The sequence below is a fragment of the Misgurnus anguillicaudatus genome, chromosome 11 (assembly GCF_027580225.2).
Source record: "Misgurnus anguillicaudatus chromosome 11, ASM2758022v2, whole genome shotgun sequence".
NCBI lineage: Eukaryota > Metazoa > Chordata > Actinopteri > Cypriniformes > Cobitidae > Misgurnus > Misgurnus anguillicaudatus.
Window position 1 is genome coordinate 3,288,608 of NC_073347.2, and position 14,634 is coordinate 3,303,241.

General features: G+C 43.9%; 1 protein-coding gene across 2 annotated transcripts in view; it reads left to right on the forward strand.

Annotated features, from left to right (window-relative positions):
• abcc2 (ATP-binding cassette, sub-family C (CFTR/MRP), member 2) overlaps positions 1–14,634 on the forward strand; it is a 38,953-nt gene that overhangs the window by 13,907 nt on the left and 10,412 nt on the right. For both annotated transcript variants that reach the window (XM_073872823.1, XM_073872822.1), the window contains exons 14-23: positions 1,487–1,571; positions 1,665–1,731; positions 1,845–1,971; positions 2,051–2,227; positions 2,376–2,543; positions 5,466–5,649; positions 5,875–6,028; positions 6,812–6,911; positions 12,993–13,212; positions 14,449–14,603. In XM_073872823.1, coding sequence (XP_073728924.1) covers positions 1,487–1,571; positions 1,665–1,731; positions 1,845–1,971; positions 2,051–2,227; positions 2,376–2,543; positions 5,466–5,649; positions 5,875–6,028; positions 6,812–6,911; positions 12,993–13,212; positions 14,449–14,603 — 1,437 coding nt within the window. The remainder of the gene's footprint in view (positions 1–1,486; positions 1,572–1,664; positions 1,732–1,844; positions 1,972–2,050; positions 2,228–2,375; positions 2,544–5,465; positions 5,650–5,874; positions 6,029–6,811; positions 6,912–12,992; positions 13,213–14,448; positions 14,604–14,634) is intronic.

A 14,634-nucleotide genomic window follows, 5' to 3' on the forward strand; every position in this document is an offset into this window, starting at 1 on the left:
CTAAGATATTCAAATGCTACCTGATACACTGTGTAAAAACTTTATGTTGCACTTAGTTGAATTAGTTAACTTTACTTTTTATAATATATAAGAACTCATCACTTGTCAAGAAAGTTGGAATAAAATTGGGTTAAACTTAAAGGGACACTCCACTTTTTTTAAAAATATGCTCATTTTCCAGCTCCTCTAGCGTTAAAGCAACACTATGTAGTTTCCATGTAATAATGACTTGCAGCTCCCCCGTGTGGTTGAAAAGCGCAACAGTTCCTGGTATCAGACACTCTTCTGCTGGCAGGGGGAGGGGTGGGGCTGTGTGCTCTACTCTCCACCGCCACATTCAGAGTGTGCTTGTAGCAGCTAGGAGGCTGCTCAGGTTGCTGCAACAGTACGATTTGTCCAGTTAAGAGTTGATCTATCACTGAAATAATTTTAGAGACATTATTTAAAGGTAAAAAAACTACATAGTGTTGCTTTAAACATTTGATTCTTACCGTTTTGGAATCCATGCAGCTGATCTCCGGGTTTGGCCCTACCACTTTTAGCATAGCTTAGCACAATCCACTGAATCCGATCAGACCATCAGCATCGCGCAAAAAACATCCAAAGAGTTTCAATATTTTTTCAATTTAAAACTTGACTCTTTTGCTATTGAAAGTTACTAAGGGGACTATTTTCGGCTGCTGCGTAATATTATTGCGCCTGCTGCAGCCATGTTACAGCAGCAAAATCCTTGATTATTATGGCAGTTTGAGAGTATAGTTCCTAGCCATATCTGCCTAGAAAATTGCAACTTTTAATTTTCCATCGGTCTTAGTACTAGAGAAGAGTCAAGTTTTAAATAGGAAAAACATTGAAACTCTTTGGTTATTTTTTAGCGTGATGCTAATGGTCTAATCAGATTCAATGAATTGTGCTAAGCTATGCAAAAAGTGCTAGCGCCAGACCTGGAGATCAGATGAATGGATTCCAAAACGGTAAAATTAGGGGAACTGGAAATGAGCATACTTTCAAAAAAAGTGGAATGTCCCTTTAAAACATTTAACTCTTTCCCCGCCATTGACGAGTTATCTCGTTAATTAAGAGAAAATGTTTCCCTGCCAATGACGCTTCCCTGATGAGTTTTTCCGGTAATCCATGATTCCGCTATTATCCACAAGGTGAAGCTCTTACCAAACTTAAAAAACACTTAAGCATCAACTAATTAAAAAACATAGAAACTCTGTGTATGTTTTGATCATCGTTCTGAATCTGATGTCTAATAAAAGTTATTTACAAAAATGTGTATTTTTAAAGTTAAAAAGAGAAAAAATTAAGATTTTAGGATGAAACTTTTTTGTTGTTGTTGTTTACTTTGTTTGTCTGTTTAATAGCAGAGGGTCTGGCAGGCAACTTTTAAAAAAAATGTGGGGAAAGGGTTAAGTGCAACAAGTGTATAAATATGTTAAACGTTTAAATTTGTTGTGCCTTCTGTACTCTATTTGTTCAGACCAGTGTATCTAATAAAAGACTGGAGAAATTTCTTAGTGGTGATGATCTGGACTTAAATGCGGTTTCACGTGACAACACATATGGTGAGTTAAATCTTTTCTTATAAGTACTGATGTATTCTTTTTGTTAATCCTTATGAAATGTGACAAACAATAATGAGATTTTTATGATTTTAGATGCTGCGGTGAGCATTTCTGACATCACGTATGCTTGGGACAGAGATTCAAATCCAGTCCTAAAAAAGTATGTTTAACAATTCAGCATGTCATTATTAGCAGCTATAAGTTAATCAAACATCCGCTTTGAATCCACTAATATTTGAGACATATTTGATTGATTAATTGTTTATCTTTCAGCATTTCTCTGGACATTAAAGAGGGTAAATTGGTGGCTGTGGTCGGGGCTGTAGGCTCAGGAAAGACATCGCTGATATCGGCTCTGCTGGGAGAAATGCACAACATTAAGGGATCCATTAATATTAAGGTAATCAAACAGGCCTTGTCTGATAGATATATACTGGGGTATATATGTTGTGTCACTGATGTGTCTTGTCCTCACTCAGGGATCTGTAGCGTACGTGCCACAGCAGGCCTGGATACAGAACGCAACACTACAAGACAACATACTGTTCGGCTCTGAGCTGAAAGAGGATCGCTACCAGGCGGTGGTGGACGCGTGTGCACTGCGACCTGACCTGGATCTCCTGGCTGGAGGAGATCAGACTGAGATTGGAGAAAAGGTGAAGCCTTTCATACCAGTTTACAGTATGTGTGACGTCAAGCGCAGTCAGAGTCGTTCCAAAGCTCTTTTGTGAAAATGTGCTTTCACATATGTTTCTTCTTTCAGTGGATGTTTACACTGATTGATATATTTATGCTGTGTCACAGGGCATCAATCTGAGCGGTGGACAGAAACAGAGAGTAAGTCTTGCTAGGGCTGCTTACAGCTCATCTGATGTGTACCTGATGGATGATCCGCTGTCTGCTGTTGACTCACACGTGGGAAAACATTTGTTTGACAAAGTGATTGGACCAAAAGGAATGCTCAAAGATAAGGTAAAACATCAGTGACGGGCCGTGCATTTCACACCTAGGCCTTCAGTGCTGTCCTATCTGAATTAATCCATCTCGTAATACTATCATTATGACATCAGGGTAATGGAAACACATCCATAGTTCAATTGCAAAGTAAAATAGAAATAACTGTATTTTACTCCTCAAGAAATAACAGTCAAATTTTACTTTATTCAAAAAAGACTACAAAATGAGACGCAGCGAATATTATACCAGAAACCCGTTTGAAAGGTATTTGAGATAAAGGCAAACTTTTTTTTTGCAAAAGAAGAATCAAAAGTATAACAAATTACTTTGTTGACAGTCTATTGTTCAAGGATAATGCAAATAGTTTTTCAAAGATTTAGGGGAGAACCGGGAGAAAGTAACGCGGGACGAAACTAACAAAGTGATTTTCCCCAAGCCCTGTTAACATTTGCATTTCAAACTATAACAGCATCTACAGGACGCAACTCTTGACAAAGCTGAAAAATATTGCGTTATATTACAGTATACTGATCAATCTACAGGTTATTTAGTGCTGTAACACACAGTTTGACTTCTCAGAGTTTTTTTTATAAATCGAGTTTAAATGTCAGTTTTTGTTGGGACGAATGTAACACGTGTTATTTGTATTACTTTTAATTTAATTTTAGTGTTCAAACTGTTTACTGTCGGGTTGCTTTTGAAACATTTAGTTTGGTCTCTCTCTAAAGTAATCTCTGTTTAATTATACAATTTTCTGTATGTGTATGTCTTCATACATCCACATGACAGTTAAGGGGCCGTCACACTACACTTTTCATTTCATTGGCTTCCAATTATATGCATGTAAGCTCGTGCAAAGATAATTTGCAATTCTGGTAAATTCTGACCTGTGAATTTTATATAACGTGGAGATATGGGACCAGTAGAAAACTGCTGCATCACTGCGTGACCTATCTTTCTCAAGAAAAGCAAAAATGGATGAAGCCAAAAATTCACAGTAACTTCAGAAAAAAATTTGACTGCCCCTTTAGACGTACATCCTAAAAGTCATATATCTGAAAAATGTCATCTGAACAAGTAATATATCTGCTGCGTTTGTTCTGACTAAATGTAAACGTAAATGTTGCAACTGTTTAAATGATAAATTCATCTTTGTGTTAATCCCATGTAGATGTTAAAAAGCCCACTCTTGTTTTAGCACACAAGCTTTGTTGTGTTTACTTTTTTACCGGAGACTCTCCTAAGTTTGAACTTTCACTGATTTAACGGCAGATGATGTAAGAACATAATACATTTTGGTTTTAGGTTTACATGATGTTCCCCAGATGATCGTCGCTTAAAACTTTACAGATTAAACACCACCATCTAGATGACAAACTCCATGCATCTGTATAAACATGCTATGTACAAACTTCCCCATTTGAAAAACATACCGGCTCCTCTTCTTTCTGTTTACGGATGTGATGCAAGCACTCAAAGATTTTACTTTTCATACTTTTTTCCATGAAAAAGACCTTGGGTCTCATTTATAATTTGGCCCAAAAGCCAAAAATGGCATATGCCAAAAAATATTATAGGGTGGTTTTCCAGACAGGGTCTATCCTAGTCCCAGACTAAAATGCAGGTTTGAGCTGCTTTAATTTAAAAACACCTTGTCCTGTTTAATTTTAACATATTTTGTTGACTTTTTTTGTCTTTAAGATGCACACCTGTAGTGTTTTTTGTAAAGTGTGTTTGTAAAAACTTCTTAAATGACCTAAAATTAAAAAGGCCTAGTCCTGGATTAACCTAAACCCTGTCCAGGAAACCACCCCTAAGACTTCTAAAACAAAGCAATGTTCTCTTTATAAATCACAGATCACCTGCTAGTGTACATACATGAATCTTCTTCAGATCCCAACCTGCAAGCCCATTCTCCCATCAAGTTTGTTTTTTATAGATCACAACCTTTGCGTGGGAACTGGCGTCTGCACGTTTCCAGCCCTGTTTTGTGCATACAAATGAGATGAATGTTTTGTGCAATTTTATAAATGAGACCCCTGGACATTCAAGTTATAAATCATTGGCTATCAATTATAATGCTTACCTATGTGAATTTTGTTTTGAACACAGAGTTTGTTACAGATTGCAGCTTCAAGTTCAGCATTAAAGCAATGAGAGTTACAGTTAAAGGTATAGCAGAAGATTTTCCCGAATTATTTAAAAGAACCGCCCCTCCACATTTTTTAGAAAATGCACATGCGCCACACACTACCTCCTCCCGAGAGGGAACGCCTGTTAAACGCGTGCACGAGACAGAGAGAGAGAGAGAGCATGCAGGAGCGTAGTTCTTCTCTTCGCTCTGTTTACAAGTTGCTGTCGGCATGTTTACCGTGTCTGTGCGGTTCGTGACTCGTGCCAGGGCTAGCATCGCTAATCATAGCTTATATCAACTTTTACTAGCAGTGATTTTAAATGGATATCTCCAAATAGCATGATAAAATGTACCGTTCCAGTAGAAACTTTGCATGGGAAGCCCAACCTATCCTATTAGTTCACGCCAGCAGCCAGCGTGTGAAATAGTCTCCCATAAACTCTCTGGTCTTGTTTCTTTCTTTATAGTCCTTTCTCTTCTTGTCATACAATTCGTAGACACTTTTTCTCTTGCGACCCTCAGACATTTTGAAAAAAAAACACAGCGAGAACGCGAGCTTCAATGAATGGTTGAAACCGTAGCACAACACACAGACACGTGAAAGTGCGCATGTGCAGAAAGCGAACCTAGAGGCGAGCACGTCAACAATCATCAGAATGATTGACATCTGGGATGACCAATAATATAGGTGATCCACCCAGAAAACGAAAATCTTCCGCTACACCTTTAAAGCAAATCATAATAGTGTTGTATTTCATATTTTTATATAAAGTCAAACACTTTAATCTGTTGTTTTTTTGTAGACTCGTATTCTGGTAACACATGGAGTGAGTTTCTTACCGTATGTGGATGAGATTGTTGTGCTGGTGGATGGGATTGTTTCTGAAGTAGGATCATACAACAGTCTCCGAGCCAGCAAAGGGGCTTTTTCGGAATTCTTGGAAACTTATGCAAAAGAAGAAAGCAACAAACATGATGCGAATCAAGGTTTGTCCTCTAGTCCACATTCTCATTACTCAGCTTGCAGAAGAACAAAAATAAGATCCCACAAATAATCAAAATCATCCCTAAATAACTAGATGATCCTTAAATGATCCCTACATAAAATCCTAAAATGGCGCAGTTATGCTTATTTTTTACTGTAGAATGCTTTGGTATGTTTGTACTATGAAGTCAACCCACAATATAAATGTTACTGAATAATGACTTCAGCTCAGGAGGAATCTGAAGAGTTTGAAGAGTGTAATACAGTTCCTGAGAGTCTGGAGCCACAGCCTGATGAATCTCCCGAGGACGTCGTCTCAAACACAATGAAAAGACAAAGCAGCTTACGTCACAGTCAGCGTCACACTCAGAATTATGGAAGGTACATTCATCTCTCATTTATTCATCACCTGTAAGTTATAAAGACAAGAGGATTCATTACAGACACACATTATGATTCTAACACATACTGAGCCTATCCGGCATTCTATATAAAGTGACCCAACACTGTAGGTCATTTATGCAAGCTACTATCTGTAGTTAAGTTTTAAAGGACACATATTATACCCATTTTTACAAGATGTAATATAAGTCTCAGATGTGCCTAGAATGTGTCTGTGAATTAGTTTCAGTTCAAAATAACCCACCGGATCATTAGTTATAGCATGTACAAAAAGGCCCTATTTGGGCTTAATTTATTCATTAATTTAGGTCAGTCAGTGGCCGTAGGCAGAGCTTTATCAGTGTGATGTCACATTAACAAAGAATTAATGCAGCATGTCGAATGAGACTGCTTTGGTTTAATGGGGATTTGAAAAAAAAAGATGGAGTCAGCAACACACATTTATGTTTCTACACGTTGTAAAAGTGGATTTTGCATAATATGTGGCCTTTAAAGTTAAGTACCATTTAGCTGCCGTAAAAAAGAGTTGTGCTGCGTATGACATTGTAAAATGAGGCATGACTGTCACCACCTATCAAGAAGTGCGTTTGTTATGCATATTTTTTTTCAACGTCTCGCTCTCAAAATGTATGCCTTTGACAGAAATTTTAGATAAGTGAGTTAAGAACATTCACGGTATGCTTTATATCTACGTGTTTGAACCCTTGGTCTTTGTGCACCCATGACTGAATTGCAAAAATGACTTGATTTTTTTGTCTTTAGTATTAAACTGAGGAAAAACGGTTCAATTAAACGTGGAAAAGACTCCAGTGACAAGAAGGGCCAGCGTCTGATTGAGAAAGAGGCAATGGAGACAGGAAAAGTATATAAAATCTAACTTTATTGCGTTCCCTTTCAGTCGGTCACTACGACGTCACGTCGTGACCGACGAATTGGGAACCGCTTCGCGGGTGACCTATCTGCTTCGAGAAACCTTTAAAACGCCAATGAACTTGGCATGCAGATAATTGCATCTGCCGGCGCCGCCCCGCCGCACAGCTATTTAATAAGCGGCAGGTGCAGTTATCAAATCAGCTTTTTAGCTTCGAAAGCTGGCAGACTGACTGCTCACGAGAAGCTACTCTCTGCTCTTTGGAGAACTCTGCGTGTTCGATTTGGTTGGGCAAAGGCATTTCAGCGGAGGCTCGCGGGTGTTCCACCTCTCTTTTTAATTTTTTGACTTTTTTCTCACTCTTAGTTGAGTGTGTGCGTAGCCGTTCCCCTGTGTGCTTCATCAACATCAGCACATTAAAAGAGTATTTCCTCTAAAAGAGTATTGCGGTGTTCTGCGTCTTTTTAAAGACAGCATTTCACTTGCACTGAGACGGGAGCGTCTTTTTAAAGATGTCTTTCCGTCCGTGTTTCTGGATGCGGCAAATGTATGGGTCCCCGGGTGGCCACGATCGTTTTCTCTCGTGCGCAAGAGTGCATGCTGAGGCTGCGATCGTGGAGGGTTCATACTCCTAAGAGAGCATGAACCTCTTGGATGGCGGAGACGGGTTTCGTACCTCCGGGAACGTCACCCCCTTTTTTCCGTTTTTTGCCTTTTTTCCCCGTTAAAGGTGCGGTGGCAAAACTCCGGAAATCTTATCTCCGTATAAACGGTGCTGAATCGGTTAGCTGGTTCGTCCAGTGACTCTCAGCACCCCCATCCACAGCCAGAGGTGCCGTAAGAGACGGGTGGCACATGTTTTACGCGCTCTCGTCCTCTTTCAGTCCTCACGAGGATTCTATGTCTGTCACAGTATCGGAGAGGGGGTCGTCTATTCGGTCGCCAACTCGGACCCACTCCCGCCTTCGGGTTGGGTAGGGGCTCCCGTGCTCGACCCCGAGTGGCGGCCATGTACGCTCGGGAGCGCGGAGACGGTCTGTGTGGAGTGGAGAGCTCCTCCCCCACCTGCACCGTCCCGCCTAGATGATTGGCACTTCAGCACTGCAAGAACAGCCCCAACCTTCTGTGCCTTTCTTCCCAGGGTGCATGTTGGTTGACACGGTTGTGGAAAACTCGTTTTCCTCCCGGAACCGATCGTTCAGCCATCACCTCTCACCTCTCCTGACGGCGGGGCCGCTAAGGGTTATGCTGCTCCAAGCGACCAGCCTCCCTCCCCTCACAGACCCACGGGCTTGTGAGAGGCGGCCTATGCCGTGCGCGCCATGGCGTGATGCAGGTCCGCCAGGCTAAGGCACTGAAGGATCTGCACAGGTGAGGTCACGGTCCGGCAACTAAAGAATCCTGTGTGGCTCTGACCTGGCGCTACGAGCGACTGGGTTCACCCCACAGGCCGCCGGACGTGCTGTGCCCACCCCCGGTGGTCCAGGAACGCCGTCTCTGGTTGTGTCTTGCGGGCATTAAGTAGGTCGTTAATAATCGTCCTAATGTTCCATTTTAGACCAGCCATTTCGGCGACGCGGTTGAGAGTGTCCAACAATGATCGGCCGCTTTAGAGCAGACTGAGGCATCATGCCACGTCGGAGCCTAGCTGCCCCCTCCGTTACGTCAGTATATTGGTCTGCTTTTCGCCGAGGGCGTCCTGCTGCGGCTTTTTTTGTTCCTTCATCCCGGCAGCTGTGAGGAACCTGTCGTAAGCAGTACACCCGCCCACTCAGCCCGCTACAGAGGTGGAAAATGAAACTTAGCGGCTCTGAGTCGGGCGATCTGAAGATGGAGAGGATCGCTCTTCAGGAGATGGTGAAAGCATCATTCTCCCCCCCACCCCGGAGGAGGGCCGGGTGGGGAATCCTTGGTTTCGTTTTGTGTTCCGCCGACTTCAATCGGCACCCACTAACCTCAAAGAGCGAATTCCTCTTCTTTCTCCAGATCACCGGAGGCATATAGGAGTTTCGGACGGGCTCAAAACCCTAAGTTCTCCTCTTCCTCTTTCGCCAGCGGATGTATCGAGCGGGACATCTACAACGGAGCCTTTGCTCAGCATCCATCAGCGGTTTCGGGTGAGTGTTTCATTACACACAACATCTCACAATGCGGCCAAAGAGCACGCGTCGTTGAGTTCCCCGTCTCCGCTCGCCACGGGTACACACATCGTGCCGTTAATTTCCTCTCGTTCGGTATCTGGGGGCCTGAGCTTCCCAGCCCGTCGCGTTGGCTTTTACGCACGATCCGTCTCGGTTACGCATTCAATTTGCCCGGCTACCTTACAAATATTCATGCATTCGCTTCACCACGGTGAAGGCTGTCGATGCGCACGTATTGCGTGCGGAGATTGCTGTCCTATTGGCAAGGACGCGATCAAGCCGGTCCCTCCAGCCGAGATAAATTCGGGGCTTTACAGCCCTTCATTGTACCCAAGAAGAGTGGCAGGTTGCGTCCGATCCTAGATCTGCGCGTACTGAATCGAGAATTCACAGAATTCACATTCACAGCATGCTGTTCAAAATGTTTACGCAGAGGAGCATATTTTAATGCATCCGCCCATAGGATTGGTTCGCAGCTTTTAACCTGAAGGACGCGTACTTTCATGTCTCCATACTCCCCCGACACAGGCCGTTTCTCCGCTTTGTGTTCGAGGGGAGGGCATATCAGTACAAAGTCTCACCGTTCGGGCTTTCTCTCTCTCTCTCTCTCCCTGTGTCTTCATGAAAGTTGCGGATGGCGCACTGCAGCCCCTGAGAGAGAGAGCGGTGTTTGCGTTTTGGCGTATTGGCTCATAATAGCTCAGTTTCGTCAGATGCTGTGCACACACATAGATCGTGTATTTAAACACCTCGCTCGTCTCGGTCTTCAGGTCAACTGGGGAAAGAGTAAACTTTGCCCCGTGCAGAGGATCTCTTTTCTCGGAAAGTAACGGGATTTGGTCGATTTAACAACACGTCTCATAGAAGCGCGTGTTCAGTCAATTCTGGCTTGCCTCAACATTTAAAGGCAGGGTTGCGGTTCCACTGAAATAATTTTAGAAACTTCTGGGGCATATGACAGCAGCCGCGGCCGTGACACCGCTCGGGCTGCTCCATATGAGACCGCTTCAGTGTTGGCTTTATGACCGAGTCCCGAGGAGAGAGTGGCTCACCGGCTTTCACAGTATTATAATTACATCGAGATGCCGTCACACTTTCACCCCGTGGTCAGACCCAGCGTTTCTCAGGGTGCGGGTGCCACTGAGAGGTCTCCAGGCATGCTATTGTTTGCAAAGATGCCTCTACCACGGGGTGGGCAGCCACGTACGGCGGGCTCGTCGCTTCGGGGGTCTGGTCGACATTCCAGCGACTTTAGCATAAATTGCCTCGAGCTGTGCACTGTATATCTTGCGCTCGTCCGTTTCGTCAACGTGATTTGATGCTTAAGATGTAGTGCGCACCGACAACACTGCGGCTGTAGCGTATATCTATCGCCAAGGCGGTCTGCGCTCTCGTCACCTGTCGCATCTCGCCCGTCTCTCCTCCTCTGGAGTCAGAAGTATCTGAGGTCTCTTCGTGCCATTCACATGTCGGGGTCGCTGAACACAGCGGCAGTCGCGCTCTCACGAGCAGCGCGCTCCGGCGAGTGGCGACTCCACCCCCGGTCGGTTCAGCTGATTTGGAAATGTTTCGGCAGAGCGCAGTTAGATCTGTTTGCTTCTTCAGAAACAACCCATTGTCGCCTGTTTTATTCATTATCCGAAGGAACACTCGGCGTGGATGCAGTGGCACACAGCTGGCCGCGGGGTTTTCCCCAGTAAGCTTTATTGCGCACTGTGCAAAGTCAGGGAGGACGAGGAGCGCATTCTATTAGTTGCGCCGTACCGGACAACTAGGAATTGGTTTTACAGAGTTCACTCTCCTCGCGACAGTCCCTCCCTGGCTGACTCCTTGGCACATTATGGCACCCTCGCCCCGATCTGTGGAACCCCCATGTGTGGTCTTTGGACGGGGCGCGGAGGTTTTAGGTGGTTTACCCCAGGCGGTATCTAACACCATCGCTGCAGCGCGAGCACCGTCTATGAGACAGGCGTATACGCTGAAATGGAACCTGTTTGTTGTTTGGTGTACCTCTCAGCGAGAGGACCCCCGAGAATGCTCGATCAGTATTGTGCTTTCATATCTCCAGCACCGCTTGGAGAAGAGGCTGTCACCATCTACTATTAAAGTAGATATCGCGGCAATATCCGCGCATCACGCACCTATAGACGGTAGATCTGTGGGTCAGCACGATCTGGTCATTAGGTTTTTAACAGGGGCACGGAGGCTGAATCCTTCGCGCCTCCCTCTATTCCTCCTTGGGACTTGTCCATGGTGCTGAAAGTTCAGCACTGCCCTTTCGAGCCTCTGCTGACGGTGAGCGTCAAGTTTCTCACTATGAAAACTTTGACGTTCCTCGCATTGGCTTCTATTAAAAGGATAGGGGATTTTCATGCATTTTCGGTCAACGATTCGTGCCTTCAGTTCGGGCCGGCTGAATCCAGCGTTAAACTGAGACCCCGGCCGGGCTACGTGCCTAAAGTTCCCACCACTCCCTTTAGAGATTGGGTGGTGGACTTTTCAAGCGCTGCCTTCGGAGGCAGACCCAGCTATGGCTTTGTTATGTTCTGTACGTGCACTACGTGTGTATGTGGATCGCACTCAAAGCTTTCGGACCTCAGAACAGCTCTTTGTCTGATACGGTGGTCAGCAGAAAGGGAAAGCTGTCACTAAACAGAGGATGTCTCATTGGATTGTAGACACAATCGCCCTGAAATATGAGAAACAGGGCATTCCTTCCCCTTTTTGTTTGAGAGACCCATTCAACCAGAAGCGTGGCTTCATCTTGGGCTTTGGCTCGTGGTTCCTCGCTTTCAGATATTTGTAGAGCTGCTGGCTGGGTGACACCTAATACGTTCACTAGATTCTACAGTGTTCGTGTTGAGCCGGTATCCTCTCGAGTTCTCTCGTCAGATCAGTGAGAACATCGAGGAACGGCTCCTGTGTCGGCTTGGAGCCTTTCTTTTTGGCTGCGCAGAAACCGCACCATTATGGAAGGCCATTAAGGCAAAAACGTTACAAAAAATGTTTTTTGTCTTTTCCACCGCTTGGTGACCGATGTTGCGGAGCATCGGCTGCCAGCCTCTCACTAGATGTATTCTTGACTATCTGGGTGAGGCTAGCGCCCACATTGCGCCCCCTAGTGGTTTCTTTGTGAGTATTTCCGTGGAAAGTTTATGATTTACCACGTTTCCCTTAGCGGAGTTCGTTCCGCGCCTCTCTAGTGTTGCTAAGAGAGTGTATTTTTATAGACCTCGTGTCTTTTTATCCATCACCTTAGTGGTAGACCCCTAGAGGGTTTTTCTTCCGCAGCGATCTTAGTCCCGCCTGACGAGTTCGCTTCCCAGTTCGCCTAGTCACTATCGTGGGTTAATGAACAAGTAGTGACCGGCCTCTGCTTCAACCCCATTTCCGTTCCCTTAAAGAGGAGAGTCGGAGGGTTTATGCAGGCACTGGAAGGGTCAGCTTCAGTGGCGCTTTGGTAGGGATTCCCAATTCGTCGGTCACGACGTGACGTCGTAGTGACCGACTGAAAGGGAACGTCTCGGTTACATATGTAACCCTCGTTCCCTGAAGGAAGGGAACGGAGACGTCACGTCCCGTCGCCACAATTTGCTGTTCCACTGCTGATATCGGCCGGACACTTTTCTTTCTGTCCAGCTTTCTCAGCAAAAAATAGCTGATTTGATAACTGCACCTGCCGCTTATTAAATAGCTGTGCGGCGGGGCGGCGCCGGCAGATGCAATTATCTGCATGCCAAGTTCATTGGCGTTTTAAAGGTTTCTCGAAGCAGATAGGTCACCCGCGAAGCGGTTCCCAATTCGTCGGTCACGACGTGACGTCTCCGTTCCCTTCCTTCAGGGAACGAGGGTTACATATGTAACCGAGACGTTCTGTGACTCTGCTGTATGTTTTGCTGTCCATTTTTCTTACTAATCTGTTGTTTTTTAGGTAAAGTTTTCAGTATATCTTCAGTATCTGAGGGCTATAGGCTGGGGATATACCTGCTGGAGTCTCCTGATCTATATCGTCCAAAATGTGGCCGCAATTGGTCAAAATCTGTGGCTAAGTGACTGGACCAATGATGCTGTAAAGTATGAGAACACAACCTACCCGGCTAATGTAAGAGACACTAGAATAGGTGTCTTTGGAGCCCTGGGATTAGCACAAGGTACCTGAACCAAAGATTAGTTACATTTTCCTAGTTACAGTTTCATCGTAACAATGACTTGTTTGAAATCAATGACATTTGATGAACAGTGCATTTTTGGTTAGAAATTTACATAATGTCACATTGAAAAAAAATCAGGTAACTTACTAAAAGTCTTGGTGTAGATCTGCTCCGAATATGTGGATAACTATAATATCGAACTCATCTGTATGAGCACCATCCACTTGAATATATAGAACATACTATATATTTAATCAAATGTAAACTGTTAACTCGTAAATATGTCGAGTTTTTCGATTATTTTAAGTTGTAAAGTGAGATGAATATGTTTGGAAATTAAGCACACGCTCGGATGGCTACTGTATGTAATGAGCCAGCTGAGAGGAGGAAGAGGCTGCCGCATATGCAAAGTACATATCAGTCTGTGTGACAGCGTTACTATTACAATTGGGTTGATTTTGTACGCCTGATTTTTCAGGTTGTTAGCATTGCGAGTTGTACAAAATCAACCCAATTGAGTTTTTATTACAGAATTTGTTTGAAATATTATTAGTTTATCAAAAAATGGACATTAAACATCTTTGCCCTGACAAGTCAGATATAAAAATTGTTCAAATATTGGGTTCCAGATAGAAAAAAATTATCCACCACACATGCTTTTGAAATTCTAGGTATAATCAGCTGGCTGGAGTTTGGAGACCATAGCGAACTATAATGATATACAAGCTTGCTTGGGTACTGCAGAGCTGAAACATTCAGGGCCTTATAGGTCATTAGCAAGATTTAAAGTTGCTAGTCATCCAGTTTTAAATATCAGCTGTGCATTTAGGTGAGTTGATGTGTCTCGTCTGGGTTTGAAGAAATATTATAATCAGCATAGCAGTGAAAACTAACCCTGTGTCTTATAATTTTAGCTCCCAGGGGTAGCATGTAGATGATAAAAGGAAGAGGACCTAGCACTGAGCCCTGTGGCACTCCGTACTGAACTTCACAGTCAGAATCAGTCAGATTCAGAACCATGAATGTTTGTTTTCGTAAAAGTACCATGAGCAGATTTAGTCCAAGACTAAACACATTTATTTATTTAGCATTAACATGATGAATGCTGTTCTGAGAGTCATCATGACTGAAATGACTTATTGTAGGTTTTGTTTCACAGTGGGTTAAAATGCTAACAAATTTGTCTGTCTGACATGAATTTTCCTCAGTGACTGACTGATGACATGTTTTTGTTAGGTTTCCTGGTGTTTTTAGCCACAATACTCCTAGCTAATGGATCCATTTCTGCATCCAGGATTCTACACACACGTCTGCTCTCTAATATTCTGAGAGCACCCATGGTATTTTTTGATACCACACCTTCAGGGCGCATAGTCAACCGTTTTGCTAAGGTATACCTGTGTGTTCTAACCCTGAAATCAG